The 24,331-nt window shown below is 36.3% G+C and overlaps 1 protein-coding gene across 5 annotated transcripts in view; it reads right to left on the bottom strand.

Annotated features, from left to right (window-relative positions):
- NFATC3 (nuclear factor of activated T cells 3) overlaps window positions 1-24,331 on the bottom strand; it is a 203,977-nt gene that overhangs the window by 112,910 nt on the left and 66,736 nt on the right. For 4 of the 5 annotated variants that reach the window (XM_077132799.1, XM_077132800.1, XM_077132798.1 and 1 more), the window contains exons 2-3: window positions 15,783-16,917; window positions 13,746-13,908 (exon numbers count right to left, since the gene is read on the bottom strand). In XM_077132799.1, the coding sequence (XP_076988914.1) occupies window positions 13,746-13,908; window positions 15,783-16,917 (1,298 nt within the window). Of the gene's footprint in view, window positions 1-13,745; window positions 14,008-15,782; window positions 16,918-24,331 lie in introns of those variants that run through there. The other variant, XM_077132802.1, reaches the window with a different exon arrangement.

Raw genomic sequence — 24,331 nt, 5'->3', positions numbered from 1 at the left:
ATCAATAAGATTGATGGGCCCTTAGCAACATTGACAAAAAGAAGAAGAGAGAGGATGCAAATAAATAAGATCAGAAATGGAAGAGGAGACATAACTACTGACCTCACAGAAATAAAGGAGGTAATAACAGGATACTATGAACAACTTTACACTAATAAATACAATAATTTAGATGAAATGGACGGGTTCCTGGAAAGACATGAACAACCAACTTTGACTCAAGAAGACATAGATGACCTCAACAAACCAATCACAAGTAAAGAAATTGAATTAGTCATTTAAAAGCTTCCTAAAAATAAAAGTCCAGGACCAGATGGCTTCACATGTGAATTCTACCAAACGTTCCAGAAAGAATTAGTACCAATTCTCCTCAAACTCTTCAAAAAAATCAAAGTGGAGGGTAAACTGCCTAATTCATTCTATGAAGCCAACATCACCCTCATACCAAAACCAGGCAAAGATATTACAAAAAAAGAAAACTACAGGCCAATCTCTCTAATGAATACAGATGCAAAAATCCTCAATAAAATTCTAGCAAATCGTATACAACAACACATTAAAAGAATTATACATCATGACCAAGTAGGATTCATCCCAGGTATGCAAGGATGGTTCAACATAAGAAAATCAATTAATGTAATACACCATATCAACAAATCAAAGCAGAAAAATCACATGATCATTTCAATTGATGCAGAGAAGGCATTTGACAAGATTCAACATCCTTTCCTGTTGAAAACACTTCAAAGATAGGAATACAAGGGAACTTCCTTAAAATGATAGAGGGAATATATGAAAAACCCACAGCTAATATCATCCTCAATGGGGAAAAATTGAAAACTTTCCCCCTAAGATCAGGAACAAGACAAGGATGTCCACTATCACCACTATTATTCAACATTGTGTTGGAGGTTCTGGCCAGAGCAATTAGACAAGAAAAAGAAATACAAGGCATCAAAATTGGAAAGGAAGAAGTAAAACTATCACTGTTTGCAGACGATATGATACTATACGTCGAAAACCCGGAAAAATCCACAACAAAACTACTAGAGCTAATAAATGAGTACAGCAAAGTAGCAGGTTACAAGATCAACACTCAAAAATCTGTAGCATTTCTATACACTAGCAATGAACAAGCTTGGGGGAAATCAAGAAACGAATCCCATTTACAATCGCAACTAAAAAAATAAAATACCTAGGAATAAATTTAACTAAAGAGACAAAAAACCTATATAAAGAAAACTACATAAAACTGCTAAAAGAAATCACAGAAGACCTAAATAGATGGAAGGGCATACCGTGTTCATGGATTGGAAGAGTAAATATAGTTAAGATGTCAATCCTACCTAAATTGATTTACAGATTCAATGCAATACCAATCAAAATCCCAACAACTTATTTTTCAGAAATAGAAAAACCAATAAGCAAATTTATCTGGAAGGGCAGGGTGCCCCGAATTGCTAAAAACATCTTGAGGAAAAAAAACGAAGCTGGAGGTCTCGCGCTGCCTGACTTTAAGGCATATTATGAAGCCACAGTGGTCAAAACAGCATGGTATTGGCATAAAGATAGATATATCGACCAATGGAATCGAATAGAGTGCTCAGATATAGACCCTCTCATCTATGGACATTTGATCTTTGATAAGGCAGTCAAGCCAACTCACCTGGGACAGAGCAGTCTCTTCAATAAATGGTGCCTAGAGAACTGGATATCCATATGCAAAAGAATGAAAGAAGACCCATCTCTCACACCCTATACAAAAGTTAACTCAAAATGGATCAAAGATCTAAACATTAGGTCTAAGACCATAAAACAGTTAGAGGAAAATGTTGGGAGATATCTTATGGATCTTACAACTGGAGGCGGTTTTATGGACCTTAAACCTAAAGCAAGAGCACTGAAGAAGGAAATAAATAAATGGGAACTCCTCAAAATTAAACACTTTTGTGCATCAAAGAACTTCATCAAGAAAGTAGAAAGACAGCCTTCACAATGGGAGACAATATTTGGAAATGATATATCAGATAAAGGTCTAGTATCCAGAATTTATAAAGAGATTGTTCATCTCAACAACAAAAAGACAGCCAACCCAATTACAAAATGGGAAAAAGACTTGAACAGACACCTCTCAGAAGAGGAAATACGGATGGCCAAGAGGCACATGAAGAGATGCTCAATGTCCCTGGCCATTAGAGAAATGCAAATCAAAACCACAATGAGATATCATCTCACACCCACCAGAATGGCCATTATCAACAAAACAGAAAATGACAAGTGCTGGAGAGGATGCGGAGAAAGAGGCACATTTATCCACTGTTGGTGGGAATGTCAAAGGGTGCAACCACTGTGGAAGGCAGTTTGCCGGTTCCTCAAAAAGCTGAATATAGAATTGCCATACGACCCAGCAATACCATTGCTGGGTATCTACTCAAAGGACTTAAGGGCAAAGACACAAACGGACATTTGCACACCAATGTTTATAGCAGCGTTATTTACAATTGCAAAGAGATGGAAACAGCCAAAATCTCCATCAACAGAAGAGTGGCTAAACAAACTGTGGTATATACATATGATGGAATACTATGCAGCTTTAAGACAGGATAAACTTATGAAGCATGTAATAACATGGATGGACCTAGAGAACATTATGCTGAGTGAGTCTAGCCAAAAACTAAAGGACAAATACTGTATGGTCCCACTGATGTGAACCGACATTCGAGAATAAATTTGGAATATGTCCTTGGTAACACAGTCCAGCAGGAGGTAGAAACAGGGTAAGATAATGGGTAATTGGAGCTGAAGGGATACAGACTGTGCAATAGGACTAGATACAAAAACTCAAAAATGGACAGCACAATAATACCTAATTGTAAAGTAATCATGTTAAAACACTGAATGAAGCTGCATCTGAGCTATAGGTTTTTGTTTTGTTTTGTTTTGTTTTGATTTTACTATTATTACTTTTATTTTTTTCTCTATATTAACATTCTATATCTTTTTCGGTTATGTTGCTAGTTCTTCTAAACCGATGCAAATGTACTAAGTAATGATGATCATGCATCTATGTGATGATGTTAAGAATTACTGATTGCATATGTAGAATGGTATGATTTCTAAATGTTGGGTTAATTTCTTTTTTTCCATTAATTAAAAAAAAAAAAAAAGAGAAGGGGTAATTGGAGCTGAAGGATACAGACTGTACAACGGGACTGGATATAAAGACTCAGAAATGGACAGCACAATACTACCCAATTGTAATGCAATTATGTTAAAACACTGAATGAAGCTGCATGTGAGGTATAGGTTTTTTGTTTTTTTTTTCTTTCTATTATTGTTTTAATTCTTATTCTGTTGTCTTTTTATTTCTTTTTCTAAATCGATGCAAATGTACTAAGAAATGATGAATATGCAACTATGTGATGTTATTAAGAATTACTGATTGTACATGTAGAATGGAATGATTTCTAATTGTTTTGTTAATTCTTTTTTTAATTAATAATAAAAAAAAAAACATGGATTTTCTAGGGGGCATACTTCCTTTCAAACCAGAACACTGCCTAACTCATTTTATGAAGCTAGTATCATTTTAATACCAAAACCAGGGAAACATGCTATAAGAAAGGAAACAAACAGGCCAATCTCCCTAATGAACAGAGACGCAAAAATTATTAAGAAAATATTAGCAAATCGAATCCAACAACACATTAAGAGAATTATATACACTGCAACCAAATGGGGTTTATACCAGGGATGCAAGGATGGTTCAACACAAGAAATCAATTAATGTAATAGAGCATATTAACAAATCGAAAGGGAAAAATCACATAATCATCCCAATTGATGCTGAAAAAGCATCAGACAAAATTCAGCATCCTTTTCTGATTAAAACACTCCAAAAGATAGGAATCAAAGGTAACTACCTCAATAACATAAAGGGAACATATGAAAAACCGACAGCCAGCATTGTACTCTATGGAGAGAGAATGAAAGCTTTCCCCCTAAGATCAGGAACAAGACAAGGATGCCCACTGTCACCACTACACTTCAACACTGTGCTGGAAGATCTAGCCAGATCAATTAGGCAGGACAAAGAGATAAAAGGCATCTAAATTGGAAAGGAAGAAGTAAAACTCACATTATTTGCAGATGACATGATACTATGCTTGAAAGATTCTAAGAAATCTACAGCAAAGTTACCTGCGCTAAATAAGCAAATTCAGCAAGGTGGCGGGATATAAAATTAATATGCAAAAATCAGTAACATTTCTATGCACACTCAATCACAGAACTGAGGAGTCACTTAAGGAAAAAATCCTATTCAAAATACCAACTAAAAGAATCAAGTACTTAGGAATGAACTTAACTAAGGACGTAAAGGATTGTACACAGAAAACTACATAACACTGCTAAAAGAAATCAAAGATTTAATCGGGTAGAAAGACATTCCTTGCTTATGGAGAGGAAGGCTAAATATAGTTAAGATGTCAATTCTACCCAAATTCATCTACAGATTCAACATAGTACAATTTTAATTCCAACAGCCTACTTTGAAGACTTGGAAAAGCTAGTCACCAAATTCATTTGGAAGGAAAAGAGACCCTGAATAGCTAAAAGCATTCTAAAAGAAGAAGAATGGAGTGGGAGGATTAACACTCCCTGATTTTAAAATCTATTATAAACCCACAGTGGTCAAAACAGCATGATACTGGCACAATGGTAGAAGCATTGACCAATGGAATCAAATAGAGAGTGCAGAAATAGATCACAAATCTACAGTCAACTGATTTTTGACAAGGCCCCCAACTCCTCTGAACTGGGACAAAATAGTCTTTTCAATAAATGGGCATGGAAGAACTGAATATCAATAGCCAGAAGAATGAAAGAGGACCCCTATCTTACAGCCTATATAAAAATAAACTCAAAAAATACAAAACAAAAAAATAAACAAAAAAATTAACTCAAAGTGGATCAAACATCTAAATATAAGAACTAGCACCATAAAGCTTCTAGAAGAAAATGTAGGGAAACATCTTCAAGACCTAGTAACAGAAGTAGCTTCCTGAACTCTACACCCAAAGCACAAACAACAAAAGAAAAAACAGATAAATGGGAACTCCTCAAAATCAAATGCTTCTGCACCTCAAAAGACTTTGTCAGAAAGGTGAAGAGGCAGCCAACTCAATGGGAGAAAATATTTGGAAATCACATATTGGACAAAGGTTTGATATCCTGTATACACAAAGAAATCATACAACTTAACAACAAAAGAACAAACAATCTAATTATAAAATGGGCTAAAGATATGAACAGGCATTTTTATGAAGAGCAAATACAGATGGTTCAAAAGCACATGAAGAGATGTTCATTTTCATTGAGTATATGGGAAATGCAGATCAAGATTACAATGAGATACCATCTCACACCTATAAGAAGGCTGCTATTAAACAAACAGGAAACTATAAATGTTGAAGAGGATGTGAAGAAATTGGGACACTTACATACTGCTAGTGGGAATATATAATGGTGCAGCCACTATGGAAGGCTGTTTAGTGGTTCCTTAGGAAACTAAATATCAAGTTGCCCTAAGATCTAGCAATAGCACTGCTTGGTATGTGCCCAGAAGAGCTGAAAGCAATGACACAAACAGACGTGTACACCGATGTTCATAGCAGCATCATTCACAATCGCAAAAAGATGGAAACAAACCAAATGCCCATCAACAGATGAGAGGATTAACAAAATGTGGTACATACATACGAAGAAATATTATGCACCACTAAGGTGAAATGACGTCCTGAACCACATAGCAAGATGGATGAGCCTTGAGGACATAATGCTGAGTGAAATAAGCCAGACACAAAAGGATAGATACTGTATGATTCTACTTTTATGACCATGGTAAAGGTAAAATCAGACACTTATAATACAGAATATAGGAGACTCAGCTATATAGAGAAGCCAGAGATGGTGAATGGTTAGTTAATAAGGTTGAACTCCAATGTAAGGTGTGCTGGTTTGAAAGGTTTATTTATCCTAGAAAAGCCATGTTTTAATCCTAATCCCATTTTGTAATAACAGCTGCTTCTTCTAATTCCTATTCAGTACTAGATGTTGGAAACTTTAATTTGATTATCTACATGCAGATGTGACTCAATTAAGTGTGGAAATTAAACTTGATTATGTGGAGACATGTCTCTACCCATTCCAGGTGGATCTTCCTTTTTTTTTTTTTTTCAAAAAATTTTCCTCTTTACTTAAACATAAAACACATTTACAACACGGAGGTTAATTTAAAATTATACGGTGTCTTCCCCAAACCAATTATCTTTGAATGCATCCTAAGGCACCGAAAATAAACCAACATATTTTCACAGGTAGACTCTTCTCTGTCATTTTATGTCAAACTGAGAGTTACACACAGTAGTTAGTATTCTTAAGTTAGGCAAATAATTTTATTGATCACCATGAATAAATATTACTTTTATTTCACTGAGATTCTCTTCTGAGCCTTATCAATACCATTCAGAGGAATGTAAATATATTCAGTCCAAAAAAAAAAAGACACTGCAACTTGGAATGAGTGTCAGTGTTCTACAAGAAGAGATTTTCATGTATAAGAGTGCATGGTCTGTTAAACAACCTATCATAGTAAAAAGAAAGAGTAGTTCCACTGAAAACAAATTCATGAAATTCCTGATACATTCTGTGAAAGGTTTGAAATTATAAATAAAAACATTACAATTTTTTTTAAAAATTATGTTCTGAACCATGCTAGTTACAAATGAATTGTTTTTGTTATAGCACTAATACTAATGATACGTTACTTATAGGTATGAAACAACCATATTCAGACAAGAAAAAAAGAAATTCTGCTTTATTTATGAATGTTGTCAAAGATACAAGTTTTTCATTTGATAACAAAATATAAATGTTTATGTGAATGCAGCCAAATGTTTCCCCATTTAGAGAATTATCATATAAATAGGCTATAGCATTTATTTATTTTTTTAAACAGTTAACTGCATTACTTGTATTTTGCTGCACCAAGGTTTCATCTCAATTTTCAGTGTTTCTTTTTATCAGCCCTAAGGCAACACAAACATTTTAAAGGTTGTAGACTACAAAAGCAAGTATTTTTGACTGTTAAAAAATAAATTTATCTAAAAGAATTATATATTTTAAATAAAAATTCTTATAAAAGTGGAAATTACAATAGTTAAGGAAACAGAAAAATAAGGCAATTATGATCTGAGTCTTCTGACTATGGCTCCAAATTTAATACAAGTATCTGTGTATTATACCAATCATATTCTAATGCAGAACTTTCCAAGTTTTTCTACTAAATTCCTTAGATCCCCATTTTCTCCTAATTTCTGCTAAAATAATTAGTCACCTCCCTCCCATGAAGCAAATACTGAAATATCCTTTTCCTATTATTTGTATAACTTCCAAAAATACACCAATGATTCAGTTCAATAATCTAAGGAAGAAATGACAAAAATAGGTACACAGCATTAATTACAAAATTATGGGCTATAGCTAACAAAATAATTCAATGAGAATTACTAGTGATTTGCAAACAATTCATTATTTTGAAGCTAAACAAAAAATAAATCATAGTGTATGACTTGGTGTAGAAGTTTAAAAACACCTCAAGGTATTCAGACCAAAATTCACCTATGTATTTTTTTAAATTCACCATATATTTGTCCCGTTTTCAACATTTTTTTTGCCATTTCCATAGTCTATAAATTTAGATCAACCAGTACAATACTAGTAAGAAGTAACATTTAATTCTATAATATCTTAATTCATTTCACTATATTAAAGATAACAAATTACTATCTGTCCAATTCTTGTATTACCTAGCAGGCTCACCAGAATGAAACAGGGTTATTTTAATTCCATCAAGCTATGCTGAGTATAGAATCAGGAAGAAGAGAACTATCATTCCTTTTCCAAACACTCTTGTTAAGATTTGCTTTTTTTTTTTTTTTACATGGGCAGGCACCAAGAATGGAACCTGAGTCTCTGGCATGGCAGGCGAGAATCCTGCCACTGAGCCACCGTCGCACCACCCTAGATTTGCTTTTGATAAGTAAAGTATTTCTATTCAAAATAACTCAGCATCAGACATTTCATGAGAAAAAGTTTAAGTAAGCGTTGTTCAGCAGTTTTAAGATTTCAGTGCTCAAACAATAATTATCAGAAGCAATTTTAGAGACAATACAAATAATTTTAGCCCTGAAATCATTTCAAGGGATTTAAAAAATACAGTACTGACCTGATGCATTTTGTGGGCATGTAGTGTTGTATATAAGTGGCAAACTGTACAACATTTAATCTAAATGTCTCTCCCCTAAAATAAGGAAGACAATTTAATAAGAAAAGAAAAACAAGAAGCAGTAGCAGCTAGTTAATTTAAACTGAGATTAAAAACTAAACACACACAAAAATACAAAAACAAAAAACACAATCCTGTAAGGCACCGTTAACTTGGCACAGTGAAGGCTAAATCAGTGTGACTGAATCAAGTGTGGGTATTAAATGTGATTAGGTGGAGATGTGTCTCCACCCATTCTAGGTGGGTTTTGATTAATTTACTGGAATCCTATAAAAGAGGAATTATTTTAGAGAAAGCTGGAGATTCAGAAAGAGCTGAGAAGAATGACATAGCCACAAGAAGCAGAGTCCAGCAGCCAGCGACCTTTGGAGAGATGAAGAAGGAAAACGCCTCCTAGGGAGCTTAATGAAACAAGAGGCCTGGAGAGAAAGCTGGCAGATGCCACCATGTTTGCCACATGCGTTTCCAGATGAAAGAAGAATCCTGACTGTGTTCAGCATGTGTCTTTCCACTTGAGAGAGAAACCCTGAACCTCACTGCCCTTCCTGAATCAAGGTATTTGTCCTTGGATGCCTTAGATTGGACATTTCTATAGACTTGCTTTAACTGGGATATTTTCATGGCCTTAGAAGTATAAACTTGTAACTTATTACATTCTCCTTCTTAAAAGCCATTCCATTTCTGGTATATTGCACTCTGCCAGCTAGCAAACTAGAACATAAGGAAACAGATAGAAGCGCAGGTGGTTCTCTAGTGAGTATATAAGTATTATCACCATATTGAAGATTAACAAGATTTAAAGGGGTTGTATAGCCCTACGCGTCCCACTGATTAACAGAGACCTACAAGTCCCACTGAGTAACACTAGAAATATAAATTAGTTCTTGCAAGAATTATTTCAAAGGTATGATTCGTGTACAAAGAGTGTTTAAGTCCAGGGTACAGGAGGAAAATTGCTATTGCATGCTATGGGCTATGTTTAAAAGAAAAACATCAGCACTACCACAGCAACATCAGAGGTAAATAATGGGGGAGGAACAAGAGTTAAGAGGAGGCTTATATTTCCTTTTTGGTGAGGGTGTGTGTTCTAGTTTGCTAGCTGTCGGAATGCAATATACCAGAAAAGGAACTGCATTTAAAAGGGGAAATTAAATAAGTTGCTAGTTTACAGTTCTAACGCCAAGAAAATATCTCCATTAAAGCAAGTCTACAGAAATGTTCAATCAAAGGCATCCAGGAAAAGATACATTGGTTCAAAAAGGCCGATGAAGCTCAGGGTTTCTCTCTCATCTGAGAAGGCACATGGTGAACACAGTCATGCGTTCTCCCTCAGGTGGAAGGACACATGGCAAGCACAGCATCATCTGGTGGCTTTCTCTCCTGGCTTCCCGTTTCATGAAGCGCCCCAGGAGGTATTTTTCTTTTTCATCTTCAAAGCGCTGGTTGATGGACTCTGCTTCGTGGTGCTGCAGCATTCTCTGCTCTCTCTGAATCTCTTTCATTCTCCAAAATGTTTCCTCTTTTATAGGACTCCAGAAACTTATCAAGACCCACCCAAAACGGTGGAGACATGTTGTCACCTAATCCAGCTTAACAACCATTCTTGATTAAATCATATCTCCAGGGAGATGATCTGATTATAGATTCAAACATACAGTAATAATAGGGATTATTCTGCCTTTACGAAATGGGATTTAGATTTAAACATGGCTTTTCTAGGGGATATACATCCTTTCAAACCAGCACAGTGTGTTTACTGGTTTTCTTTCTCATGGAACAACAAAATTATAATTCAGAGTGTTGATAGACTGTGGACTTAGGGCACTACACATAATCTCTGATGAATGCAGGTGGCTGAAGGATGTACTGACTGAGAAATAGATTGGCGAATATGGTGTATACTTATGAACGAATGCTGTGCCACTACAAAAAAGGAACAAATTCTTGAGGCGAGCAACAATGTGAATGAATATGTTGGAGTTTTGGTGAGGCAAAATAAGGCAGAAACAAAAGAACAACAAAATGCTTTCAAGAAAACAGGCCTAGATTGTAAGCTTTTATAGCAGACACATTTAGTCCAGAGTGGTAATTATTATTTCTGAATTTTGAGAGACTGTTTTATATATATACACATATACATAAAACCTGATATTTAGAGATAAGAATGAAGCTGATGAGATTGGGGTTAAAGTAATTCAGAACACGGGAGTAAGGAAGACAATGCCTATGTTTTAGAATCACATATACTTTTTGAGACCAAAGGAAGAAAGGTTTATTTGGTCTGAAATTGAAATTTTCTGTAGCACATAATCTAACTCAACCTATCTGCATAGTTCATTTGAACAACCGAAACACAGGAAGCCCAGAATAAGAAAGCAGTCCTTTAATCCTGTATAGCCTAATGTAATACCTGGATACATCTTAGAGTATATCAAGCAGATAATTAAAAAGTATTGGCAAAGTCCCTTGAGGGATAAGAGAGAAAATATGGAACTACTAAACTTTATCATCAGGAAAACCCCTGGTACTGTGTCAAACTTTAGGGACATACAAATTAATAGGCCATGCCCTTGATCTTGAGGCTTACTCTTGTAAAGATTATGTAGTGTAGTGGAGAAGCTTAGCCTACCTATAGGTATGCTTAAGAGTCACTTCTGGAGCACCTCTTTTGTTGCTCAGATGTGGCCTCAGTCTCTAAGCCCAACTCTGCAAGTGAAATCAATGCCCTCCCCCCTACATGGGGCATGACATCCAGAGGTGAAAGTCTCCCTGGCAATGTGGGAGATGACTCCCAGGGATGAAACCAGCCCTGGCACTGTGGGATCAACAATTTCAACCTGACCAAATGGGGGAAAAGAAGTATAACTAATAAAAGTATCAGTAGCTGACAGAGTTCAAATAAACTCGAGAGGCTACTCTGGAGGTTGCTCTTATGCAAGCTTCAGTTAGACATTGCTACCTATCATAACCTGCCAAACCCCAACCAAGACCATTCCAGCCAATCATAAAGAACACCAAGGGCAATATGTAAGATTCCACAAGGGTTCCACCTACTACTGTAACTTTCTAGAAACCTACAACCTCCAGATGGGTCCCTGGACCAGGTAAGTCCTGAAACCGAGAGGGCCCAGCCTCTCCAGAATATCAGATAGTTCTGTCTACTCCATATTAGTGGCAGACCCTTATGATATGAAAAGGTTAGAATGGCCATAGCCCAAACACCCCTAAAGAGAGGGATAGAAAGATCAAAGGTAATGGTGGAGTTATACAGAGAAGACAGGATTTAACAAATGAGTATGGTTGCTGAATCATTAAACTGGTATCTCTTTTAGTCTCCAGTATCTTAGAGAAGCTAGATTAAAAACCTAAAATTGTAGAACTGTAACCCACATCAAAGTCTGAAATATGTTCTACAACTAATTGTGGTGCTGTGCATTGAAATTAATTGTTTTTGTATATATGTTATTTTTCACCAAAAAGAAAGAAAAAAAGTCAATTGTGGTGATAAAAAAATATTTAAGCCTTCTAGCCTCCTATATTCTGGATCAGTTAGAAGGAAAAATCTGAGAGGATCGTATGAGCCCATGACAAACTCTGAGATCTGTCCTGTAACTACTTGTTCAAGACTGCTTTGAAAACTATTGCTTTTTTATTTCTTTGCTTTGGATATATGTTATAGTAATACAATTAAAAAAAAAAAACTAAAAACCTTGATGAAATGAATAAAAAAGATCTTGAAGTAAAACTGAGCCTGGGCTAAGGCTAAAAACAACAGGGTGAATTATGGCTATAAATCTGAAAGGAAAAACATAAGCAACAAAACTCAGGAGATAGAGCATAGGAAAGTGGGAGGAAGTTTTAAAAAAAACAATTAACTCATTTTTCAGAGCAGGGATGCAATTCATAGCATCTAGTGAGTGAACACAAGTTCAATGACTCAATAATTTAATCTCATTTTGACCTTAGAAAGATCTTTTAGGAACTCTTAGAATGAAGAACAATATCTAAGATTTGTTAGTTCTTAGTTTTACTTTAATTTCATTTTCTCATGTTCATTAAAATAAAATTAAAATTAACCATCAACTCTTATGCCCCAAACTTGTATGTATTAAATACATTTCATGTTATCAAATATTACATAATTTTACTAATTTCACTTTAGTTTTCTTCTAATAAACTCAAATACAACAAATATTTTACTTACAAAATCAGTTAATATAATCCCATTCTTAAACTCATTCATTTCTTAAGCATCCATCCAATTTTCTACTAAATATATATGCACGGAATTATTTTGAATGTTTAACAATGTTAATTTAACACTGCTTATTTCTAAGGGGGTTAGATGTTGGGTAATTTATTGCTTTATTCTTTTTACTTTTGTGCATTACTTTACTCTTTTCTTTTTATTAATTTTTAAATTTTTTTCAAAATATCAAAAAACACCAAACACAAACATTCCTAACTTTTGATCATTTTGTTCTACATATAAAATCAGTAATTTACAATATCATCACACAGTTGCATATTCATCAATCATGATCATTTTTGGAACATCTGCATCTATTCAGAAAAAGAAATAAAAAGAAAAAAATTCATACATACCATACCCCCCACCACTCCCCCTCACCGATCACCAGCATTTCAATCTAAATTTATTTTGACATTTGTTCCCCCTATTATTCATCTTTATTCCATGTTTTACTGGTCTGTTGATAAGGCAGATAAAAGGAGCATGAGACACAAGGTTTTCACAATCACACAGTCACATTGTGAAAGCTATATCCTTATACAATTATCTTCAAGAAACATGGCTACTGGAACACAGTCCACATTTTCAGGCAGTTCCCTCCAGCCTCTCCACTACATCTTGACTAATAAGGTGATATCTATTTAATACGTAAGAATAACCTCCAAGATAACCTCTCAACTCTGTTTGGAATCTCTCAGCCATTGACACTTTATTTTGTCTCATTTCACTCTTCCCCCTTTTGGTCGAGAAGGTTTTCTCAATCCCCTGATGCTGAGTCCCAGTTCATTCTAGGGGTTTTCTCAATCCCTTGATGCTGACCATGTATTATAAATAAGCATGTATTATATTTATAAACAGAACAAAGTCATCGTTTTTTTTAAAAATCAGAGTAATAGCTGTATGACACCATAACCTTCTTTTATCCCAAGAGTTTCCCTGGATGGAGAGTCAGTCAAGGAAGAATATCTTTTAGCCAAGCTGAGAGAGCTCAGTTGTAGAAGTGCTGTCATATTAACGAGCACATAAAACTTCAACAGAGAATTTCTGGTTTTGAGTTTTCTCCCTTTGAGCTCAATATTAACAAACTGAATAGACTCTTCTATCATTGTTTTGGCATCTGCAAAACAAGCCCCAACAGTCTCATACCTTCACAACAGGGTGTCCCCCAGTAGATGCTTTTACTGCCCCTCGGCTACCTTCAGTTTCATAATGGGCTCGATGATGAGTTTTAGGTTGTACTTCTATTTTCAGTTCACACTGTCCAAAATGAGTTGGTAAAGGCCAGTCTAGTGGAGGCAATGAAGATGTGCTATAAACAAAGCACAAAGATCCATTTTATCATATTAGTATTGCCAAACGGCAATTCAAGTGGCTTCTTTGCAAATACCAACATTTCTTCTGCTGATCTCTGAAACAAAGTATTGCAAAATAAAACTTCATTTACCAAGTTATAACACTGGATATGGTGGGTGCTTAACAGATAATTTATTAATCTTAAATATAAAACCTAATTTCTCTACTTTTTTGTTTACTATTTTTAAAAAGAACCAATTTTAGCATTTTGTAAAACTGTAACTGCTTCTGAACTATGTGTACATCATTACAAAAACAATCAAAACAATAATTCAATGTTTAAAGCAAAATGCCTAACCCTGTGTTGTGTATCAGTCTTTCTCCAAATACTGGCTATGTCTCCCTTCCTGGTGTACAGCTGTGGAAATGAATCTAATATACACATTGCTTTCCCTTATTTCTTCTCTAGTACTCTGAAGTATTGCTTATATTCAGCAATATATTGCAATTTGAGGTGAAAATTTGATTTCAGTACATATTGGACTACAAAAAAAATCATGGCACCTTTTCTAGATGTTAGTTGTTTTTTTTTTTTAATTGTTCAATGAAATAATTTAAACAGCGTAAAGGCCTAAAAGCTCATTTAGATATATTAACAATGAAAATATACAACTAGAAAAAACAAGTCAGTGTCTATAGGTCAAATATTAATGGACCCAATGACTTGTATAAAACAGTAACATTATTTTAGGGAATAATGAAATGGTCCCTTTTACCTCTGAAACACTATCATTCTCACCTGTAAAATTTCTAAAGTATTTCATTGCTTCCTGGTATACCCTTAGCTTAGTTTTAGTCTTCTTACTATGAAGCCCAAAGATATTTATTCTTATTAGTCTGAAACAACTAAACTTCATCAACTCTCTGCTAGTTCTGCACTTTTGTTTCCAAGTTTAAGCAAACCCCTAAAAAGTTTAAGATCATTTTCAGAAACAGAGTAATAGGCTCAAAGGTATCTTTAATACCATAATTCCACATTCTACTTTTCTAAAGATCAGAATCCAAAAATAAACCTTAATTTCAATGAAAGAACATAAAAAGTCCCTAGACAGAAACAACCCAATGTAAGAATTTAATATATGATAAATGTCTTTTCCATATCAAAGACTAGATTGATTCTACAAATTATATTGCAACAATTTATACATTTGGAAAATAAACTTGTTACACTATATATTGCTCCTTACAGCCAAAATAAATTTTAGCAAGACTCAAGATTCAAATACTTTTTTTAAAATAGGCTTATTAAATGAAAGTATTTTTGTTTATTTTAAGAATGATAAACTTTCAAATATAATACAAAATCCAAAAGCAACACAGGAAAAGACAAATTTGAACATATATAACCAGAAATTTCTCTACAACAACAAATCATAAACTTAAAAAGTCAAAAGACAAAAAATAAAAAAATACTTGACACAAATATGAAAAGCCAAATTTCCTTTGTACTCTGAGCTTTTAAAAATATGAAAAGTCTATTTCCAATTTATTTTATTGGGAATTTATTTTATACCATAATCAATCTTTTACAAGCTTTTCAAAACAAAAAAATTTCATCTAGGGATTTATAAGTGTAAGTTTTATAATCTATAATTCATCATCTATCTACAATTTTTAAATTATAACTTTAGCCTATCTAAAGACGTTTTTAAGATTCAAAGGAAAATACAGAGTTTAAGCTATCTGTCTGGAAGATACTGCCAAAAAAATAACAACAAAAAGGAGAAAGTGGAGAAATGGTCAAGTCATTATATACAGATTACCACAGTTACATTCCACTAATAACCCATAACCACAAAAAATGACCAGCAGCCATTTCTATCAACTCACCGAAATACAGGGGTATGGCCAGGCTTTGGTTTGCTCCAGGGAAAGGGTGAAGGAACTGAAAGAAATTGGTCACCAGATGAATCTTTCTTTAAAGGATATTGAGATCCAAGGCCATCATCTATTGAAGTATCCCGGGATGGTGATAAACTCCCTTGGTCATCTGAACAGAGCTCTAATTTTCCTGGTAGTATGGCAGCTTTGTCTTCAGAAGTCTTCCTTGTTTTCAGAGGGATATCAGTCTCTGCACAGTACTGAAATGGAAAAAGTGCAGGGCCAAGGCCTGATCCACTCTGGACAGAGGCATTGAGCCAGGTGTCTTCTGTTATACTTCCCCTGGGGGAGTGACCAGGGGAAGGGACTGGTGAGTGATGGGGTGAAAGGGAGCCAGCGTAACAAACCTCAGCACTGGAGTGCCGACGTTTCCCACAGGGGGAAGTGGGCCTCGAGGAGGGTCCTGAGGCTGGTCTGGGACTCAGCCAATTCTCATCAGTGACACTGGACCTAGGAGAGTGGCAAGGAGACTGCCTGGGTGACAAGGAGTACCCAAGTCCATACTGTTGATGCCAGGAGTCTTCTCCTGGGCAGCCTCCTGGAGAGCCACCAGGAGAAGTCAGAGGGGATCCAAGAGTAAATCGGGCAGCAGCTTCATTCAACTCTGTGTCCACATCATCATAAATATGTGAAAGAGACTCACAAGAAGATGCATCTGAGAACCAACTCCTAGAAGAGATGCTGCTGGCAGGACTAGGACTAAGGGAAGATTCCCGGTATGATGGTTCAAGGGGAAGATAAAGATGATCTCTAGAAGGCCTTTCCAAATATTCCCTTTCTGGGTCATTTATGTGTAGATCATCTTCGTGAACATCTATTTCTTGATGACAATTAGGAGAGATGGATGTAATTTGAATACTTGGGCACTCAAAAGGTTTGGGACCAACTAATGGGCTATATTTAGATTCAGGAATCTCACAAGTTCCTTCGTAGTTTTTGTGACCTTGGAGCTGAAACGATGATGACAAAACAGAAGAGTGAGACGGTAATCCATGATGTGGTAAGCAAAGTGGTGAGTTTAAAGTAGATGGAGGTGGATCTACATTAAAGATGTAAATGGATGCACAATCATCTGGCTCAAGATCTATGGGGGAGGGAGGGTGGAGAGCAAAAAAAAAAAATCAACAAAGTAAGAAATTAGAAAATTTGAATGCATAAATTACTAGATGAGAAATCAATCATATTAAAATAATCTTGGAGAAAAAAGTGGGACACCCAATACACATTGTGAGCTCCACTAAAAAGATGATACATACATTTTTTTATTTTAATGCATCTAGTTATTTCTACAGATATATGTAATTATTACATCTTTATAAACATAATTATAACATGCAATTATTTTTTCTCCCCTTTCTTTATTTCTACATTTCCTAAAATGAAAATCAGAGAACATAATCTGAAAACAAGCACTTTTATAAAAGAAATAATCATACCCATAATTCTAAAAAACATTCAGAAAATTATAGAATTCAGCCTCACTTGCAGGCATGCAGGTTAAAATGGAGGAAAAGGATAAAACAGTCTTTGAAAGGCTATTTTAGTTATATGTATGCACAGTATACATATATGCATGTGTATGTATATACGTAAATGCACAGTAAGTTTATTAATGAAAAGAACTATTTACTCATACTCAGGAGACCCAGAATTGAGTCTATCTCTGTCATTAACGATGAGATCTTAGTTATTTCATTTAACTTCTCAAGGCCTCTGTTTCCTTGCAGTAAAATTGAAAACCTCCCTTTTCTTTAAGGAAACTTTTATAATTAACAGTGACACCTTTTTCCTTCTCATTCATGCCATTAAGAATTGATTGTGGAGGCGGGGCCAAGATGGCGGCTTAGTAAGGTACGTGCGTCTTAGTTCCTCCTCCAGAGCAACTACTAGGTGAACAGAAACAGTGCAGAACAGCTCCCGGGGCCACGGCAGGGAATGGACACACAGCGTACCCCAGTCTGGACTGGCTAGTCTGACTGCGAGACTCTGCTGCGGTGAGATCCCCAAGCGGTGCGCGATTCCCCGAGCAGCAGCAGCTGTGGCGGCTGGAGCTCCTCCCTCCCTCCTTCCCGGGCCGGCTGAGAGTCTCGGAGAGGCAAGTTTCCCAAGCCGCGGCGGCCGGCGCCCCTCTTTTGCGGGCGTCTTCCTGGACCGGCTACAAGTCTCGGATCAGAGGGCTACCCAAGCCGCGGTGGACCTCCCCCGCGGGCGGCTTCCTGGTCTGGCGGCGAATTCCCCAGGCCGCGACGACCAGTGACCGACGCCCCTCCCCCGTGGGCGGCTTCCTGGTCTGGTGGCGAATTCCCCAGGCCGCGGCGGCCGGTGACTGACGCCCCTCCCCCGCGGCGGCATCCTGGTCCGGTGGCGAATTCCCCAGGCCGCAGAGGCCGGCGACCGACACCTCTCCCCTGCGAGCGGCTTCCTGGTTCGGTGGCGAATTCCCCAGGACTGCTGCGGCCGGCGACCAACACCCCTCCAGGGAGAGGAGGGAATTTCCGACATTGGCAGGGACTGGGTCCAACCAAACACCAATAGGGGAATTAATAAAGGAGCCACAGGGTCCCTTCAAGCCGCGGCAGCTGACGCCCCCACCACGCGCGGCCCCCCGGACCAACTGAGAGAATTGGATCGGAAATCCCCAGGCCGCGAAGAACGCTGACCGGGGGGATCCCTTCCAAACACGTGAGACAAACGTGTGCCAAGAGCGCCACCTACTGGGCAGGATAAGAAAAACGGAACCTAGAGATTTCACAGAAAAATCTTACAAGCTTGTTGGGTCCGACACCCAGGGAAATCTGACTAAATGCCCAGACGCCAGCAGAAGATAACGGACCACGCTCAGAAGATTGAGAATATGGCCCAGTCAAAGGAACAAACCAATAGTTCAAATGAGATACAGGAGCTGAGACAACTAATGCTGAATATACGAACAGAAATGGAAAACCTCTTCAAAAATGAAATCGATAAATTGAGGGAGGACATGAAGAAGACATGGGCTGAACAAAAAGAAGAAATAGAAAAACTGAAAAAACAAATCACAGAACTTATGGAAGTGAAGGATAAAGTAGAAGAGATGGAAAAAACAATGGATACCTACAATGATAGATTTAAAGAGACAGAAGATAGAATTAGTGATTTGGAGGATGGAACATCTGAATTCCAAAAAGAAACAGAAACTATCGGGAAAAGAATGGAAAAATTCGAACAGGGTATCAGGGAACTCAAGGACAATATGAACCGCACAAATATACGTGTTGTGGGGGTCCCAGAGGAGAAGAGAAGGGAAAAGGAGGAGAAAAACTAATGGAAGAAATTATCACTGAAAATTTCCCAACTCTTATGAAAGACCTAAAATTACAGATCCAAGAAGTGCAGCGCACCCCAAAGAGATTAGACCCAAATAGGCGGTCTCCAAGACACTTACTAGTTAGAATGTCAGGGGTCAAAGAGAAAGAGAGGATCTTGAAAGCAGCAAGAGAAAAACAATCCATCACATACAAGGGAAACCCAATAAGACTATGTGTAGATTTCTCAGCAGAAACCATGGAAGCTAGAAGACAGTGGGATGATATACTTAAATTACTAAAAGAGAAAAATTGCCAACCAAGACTCCTATATCCAGCAAAATTGTCCTTCAAAAATGAGGGAGAAATTAAAACATTGTCAGACAAAAAGTCACTGAGAGAATTTGTGACCAAGAGAACAGCTCTGCAAGAAATACTAAAGGGAGCACTAGAGTCAGATACAAAAAGACAGAAGAGAAAGGTATGGAGAAGAGTGTAGAAAGAAGGAATATCAGATAAGAAGGAAAATCAGATATGATATATATAATAAAAAAGGCAAAATGTTAGAGGAAAATGTTATCCAAACAGTAATAACACTAAATGTTAATGGACTGAATTTCCCAATCAAAAGACATAGAATGGCAGAATGGATGAAAAAACAGGATCCCTCCATATGCTGTATACAGGAAACACATCTTAGACCCAAAGATAAACATAGGTTGAAAGTGAAAGGTTGGGAAAAGATATTTCATGCAAATAACAACCAGAAAAGAGCAGGAGTGGCCATACTACTATCCAACAAATTAGACTTCAAATGTAAAACAGTTAAAAGAGACAAAGAAGGACACTATATACTAATAAGAGGAACAATTAAACAAGAAGACATAACAATCATAAATATTTACGCACCGAACCAGAATGCCCCAAAATACATGAGGAATACACTGTAAACACTGAAAAGGGAAATAGACTCATATACCATAATAGTTGGAGACTTCAATTCACCACTCTCATCAATGGACAGAACATCTAGACAGAGGATCAATAAAGAAATAGAAAATCTGAATATTACTATAAATGAGCTAGACTTAACAGACATTTATAGGACATTACATCCCACAACAGCAGGATACACCTTTTTCTCAAGTGCTCATGGATCATTCTCAAAGACAGACCATATGCTGGGTCACAAAGCAAGTCTTAACAAATTTAAAAAGATTGAAATCATACACAACACTTTCTTGGACCATAAAGGAATGAAGTTGGAAATCAATAATAGGCGGAGTGCCAGAAAATTCACAAATACGTGGAGGCTCAACAACACACTCTTAAACAACGAGTGGGTCAAAGAAGAAATTGCTAGAGAAATTAGTAAATACCTCGAGGCGAATGAAAACGAAAACACAACATAGCAAAACTTATGGGACGCAGCAAAGGCAGTGCTAAGAGGGAAATTTATTGCCCTAAATGCCTATATCAGAAAAGAAGAAAAGGCAAAAATGCAGGAATTAACTGTCCACTTGGAAGAACTGGAGAAAGAACAGCAAACTAATCCCAAAGCAAGCAAAAGGAAAGAAATAACAAAGATTAGAGCAGAAATAAATGAAATTGAAAACATGAAAACAATAGAGAAAATCAATAAGACCAGAAGTTGGTTCTATGAGAAAATCAATAAGATTGATGGGCCCTTAGCAACATTGACAAAAAGAAGAAGAGAGAGGATGCAAATAAATAAGATCAGAAATGGAAGAGGAGACATAACTACTGACCTCACAGAAATAAAGGAGGTAATAACAGGATACTATGAACAACTTTACGCTAATAAGTACAACAATTTAGATGAAATGGACGGGTTCCTGGAAAGACATGAACAACCAACTTTGACTCAAGAAGACAAAGATGACCTCAACAAACCAATCACAAGTAAAGAAAATGAATCAGTCATTCAAAGGTTCCTAAAAAGAAAAGTCCAGGAGCAGACGGCTTCACATGTGAATTCTATCAAACATTCCAGAAAGAATTAGTACCAACTCTCCTCAAACTCTTCAAAAAAATCGAAGTGGAGGGAAAACTACCTAATTCATTCTATGAAGCCAACATCACCCTCATACCAAAACCAGGCAAAGATATTACAAAAAAAGAAAACTACAGGCCAATCTCTCTAATGAATATAGATGCAAAAATCCTCAATAAAATTCTAGCAAATCGTATCCAACAACACATTAAAAGAATTATACATCATGACAAAGTAGGATTCATCCCAGGTATGCAAGGATGGTTCAACATAAGAAAATCAATTAATGTAATACACCATATCAACAAATCAAAGCAGAAAAATCACATGATCATTTCAATTGATGCAGAGAAGGCATTTGACAAGATTCAACATCCTTTCCTGTTGAAAACACTTCAAAGATAGGAATACAAGGGAACTTCCTTAAAATGATAGAGGGAATATATGAAAAACCCACAGCTAATATCATCCTCAATGGGGAAAAATTGAAAACTTTCCCCCTAAGATCAGGAACAAGACAAGGATGTCCACTATCACCACTATTATTCAACATTGTGTTGGAGGTTCTGGCCAGAGCAATTAGACAAGAAAAAGAAATACAAGGCATCAAAATTGGAAAGGAAGAAGTAAAACTATCACTGTTTGCAGACGATATGATACTATACGTCGAAAACCCGGAAAAATCCACAACAAAACTACTAGAGCTAATAAATGAGTACAGCAAAGTAGCAGGTTACAAGATCAACATTCAAAAATCTGTAGCATTTCTATACACTAGTAATGAACAAGCTGAGGGGGAAATCAAGAAACAAATCCCATTTACAATCGCAACTAAAAAAATAAAATACCTAGGAATAAATTTAACTAAAGAGACAAAAAACCTATATAAAGAAAACTACAAAAAACTGTTAAAAGAAATCACAGAAGACCTAAATAGATGGAAGGGCATACCGTGTTCATGGATTGGAAGAGTAAATATAGTTAAGATGTCAATCCTACCTAAATTGATTTACAGATTCAATGCAATACCAATCAAAATCCCAACAACTTATTTTTCAGAAATAGAAAAACCAATAAGCAAATTTATCTGGAAGGGCAGGGTGCCCCGAATTGCTAAAAACATCTTGAGGAAAAAAAACAAAGCTGGAGGTCTCAAGCTGCCAGACTTTAAGGCATATTATGAAGCCACAGTGGTCAAAACAGCATGGTATTGGCATAAAGATAGATATATCGACCAATGGAATCGAATAGAGTGCTAAGATATAGACCCTCTCATCTATGGACATTTGATCTTTGATAAGGCAGTCAAGCCAACTCACCTGGGACAGAACAGTCTCTTCAATAAATGGTGCCTAGAGAACTGGATATCCATATGTAAAAGAATGAAAGAAGACCCATCTCTCACACTCTATACAAAAGTTAACTCAAAATGGATCAAAGATCTAAACATTAGGTCTAAGACCATAAAACAGTTAGAGGAAAATGTTGGGAGATATCTTATGGATCTTACAACTGGAGGCGGTTTTATGGACCTTAAACCTAAAGCAAGAGCACTGAAGAAGGAAATAAAATAAATGGGAGCTCCTCAAAATTAAACACTTTTGTGCATCAAAGAACTTCATCAAGAAAGTAGAAAGACAGCCTACACAATGGGAGACAATATTTGGAAATGACCTATCAGATAAAGGTCTTGTATCCAGAATTTATAAAGAGACTGTTCAACTCAACAACAACAAAAAGACAGCCAATCCAATTACAAAATGGGAAAAAGACTTGAACAGACACCTACCAGAAGAGGAAATACAAATGGCCAAAAGGCACATGAAGAGATGCTCAATGTCCCTGGCCATTAGAGAAATGCAAATCAAAACCACAATGAGATATCATCTCACACCCACCAGAATGGCCATTATCAACAAAACAGAAAATGACAAGTGCTGGAGAGGATGCGGAGAAAGAGGCACACTTATCCACTGTTGGTGGGAATGTCAAATGGTGCAACCACTGTGGAAGGCAGTTTGCCGGTTCCTCAAAAAGCTGAATATAGAATTGCCATACGACCCAGCAATACCATTGCTGGGTATCTACTCAAAGGACTTAAGGGCAAAGACACAAACGGACATTTGCACACCAATGTTTATAGCAGCGTTATTTACAATTGCAAAGAGATGGAAACAGCCAAAATGTCCATCAACAGACGAGTGGCTAAACAAACTGCGGTATATACATACGATGGAATATTGTGCAGCTTTAAGACAGGATAAACTTATGAAGCATGTAATAACATGGATGGACCTAGAGAACATTATGCTGAGTGAGTCTAGCCAAAAACTAAAGGACAAATACTGTATGGTCCCACTGATGTGAACCGACATTCGAGAATAAACTTGGAATATGTCATTGGTAACAGAGTCCAGCAGGAGTTAGAAACAGGGTAAGATAATGGGTAATTGGAGCTGAAGGGATACAGACTGTGCAACAGGACTAGATACAAAAACTCAAAAATGGACAGCACAATAATACCTAATTGTAAAGTAATCATGTTAAAACACTGAATGAAGCTGCATGTGAGCTATAGGTTTTTTTTTTCTTTTTTTTTTTACTATTATTACTTTTATTTTTTTTCTCTATATTAACATTCCATATCTTTGTCTGTTGTGTTGCTAGTTCTTCTAAACCGATGCAAATGTGCTAAGAAACGATGATCATGCATCTATGTGATGATGTTAAGAATTACTGATTGCATATGTAGAATGGTATGATTTCTAAATGTTGGGTTAATTTCTTATTTTTCTGTTAATTAATTAAAAAAATGAATTTAAAAAAATGAGTAGAGACATACAAAAAAAAAAAATACCAATAAGCTATTTCATGAAGTTAGGCAAACTGATACTAAATCAAAATTTCTTATGGGAAAACAAACATGCCAAGAATAGCCAGAAAATAATAAAAATGAAAAACGACCTGAGAGGACTAGCCTTACTAGACATTAAGTATAACTCTTAAGCCTTCATCAATAAAGTGTACTACAGAAGCACAAACAGACAAACAGACCAGTGGAATAGCAGAAAGTCCAGAAATTCACCCAAATGCTTACAGAAATTACATATATTGATAAAGGTGTCATCTAAAATCACTTGAGTAAAAATAAATACTTTAATTAATGATGCTGGGACTACTAGGTGGCCAGTTTGGAAAAG

The sequence above is a fragment of the Tamandua tetradactyla genome, chromosome 16 (genome assembly GCF_023851605.1).
Source record: "Tamandua tetradactyla isolate mTamTet1 chromosome 16, mTamTet1.pri, whole genome shotgun sequence".
Lineage (NCBI taxonomy): Eukaryota > Metazoa > Chordata > Mammalia > Pilosa > Myrmecophagidae > Tamandua > Tamandua tetradactyla.
The sequence above is the reverse complement of the archived record's forward strand: the minus strand, read 5'-3'. Positions and strand labels throughout refer to the sequence as shown.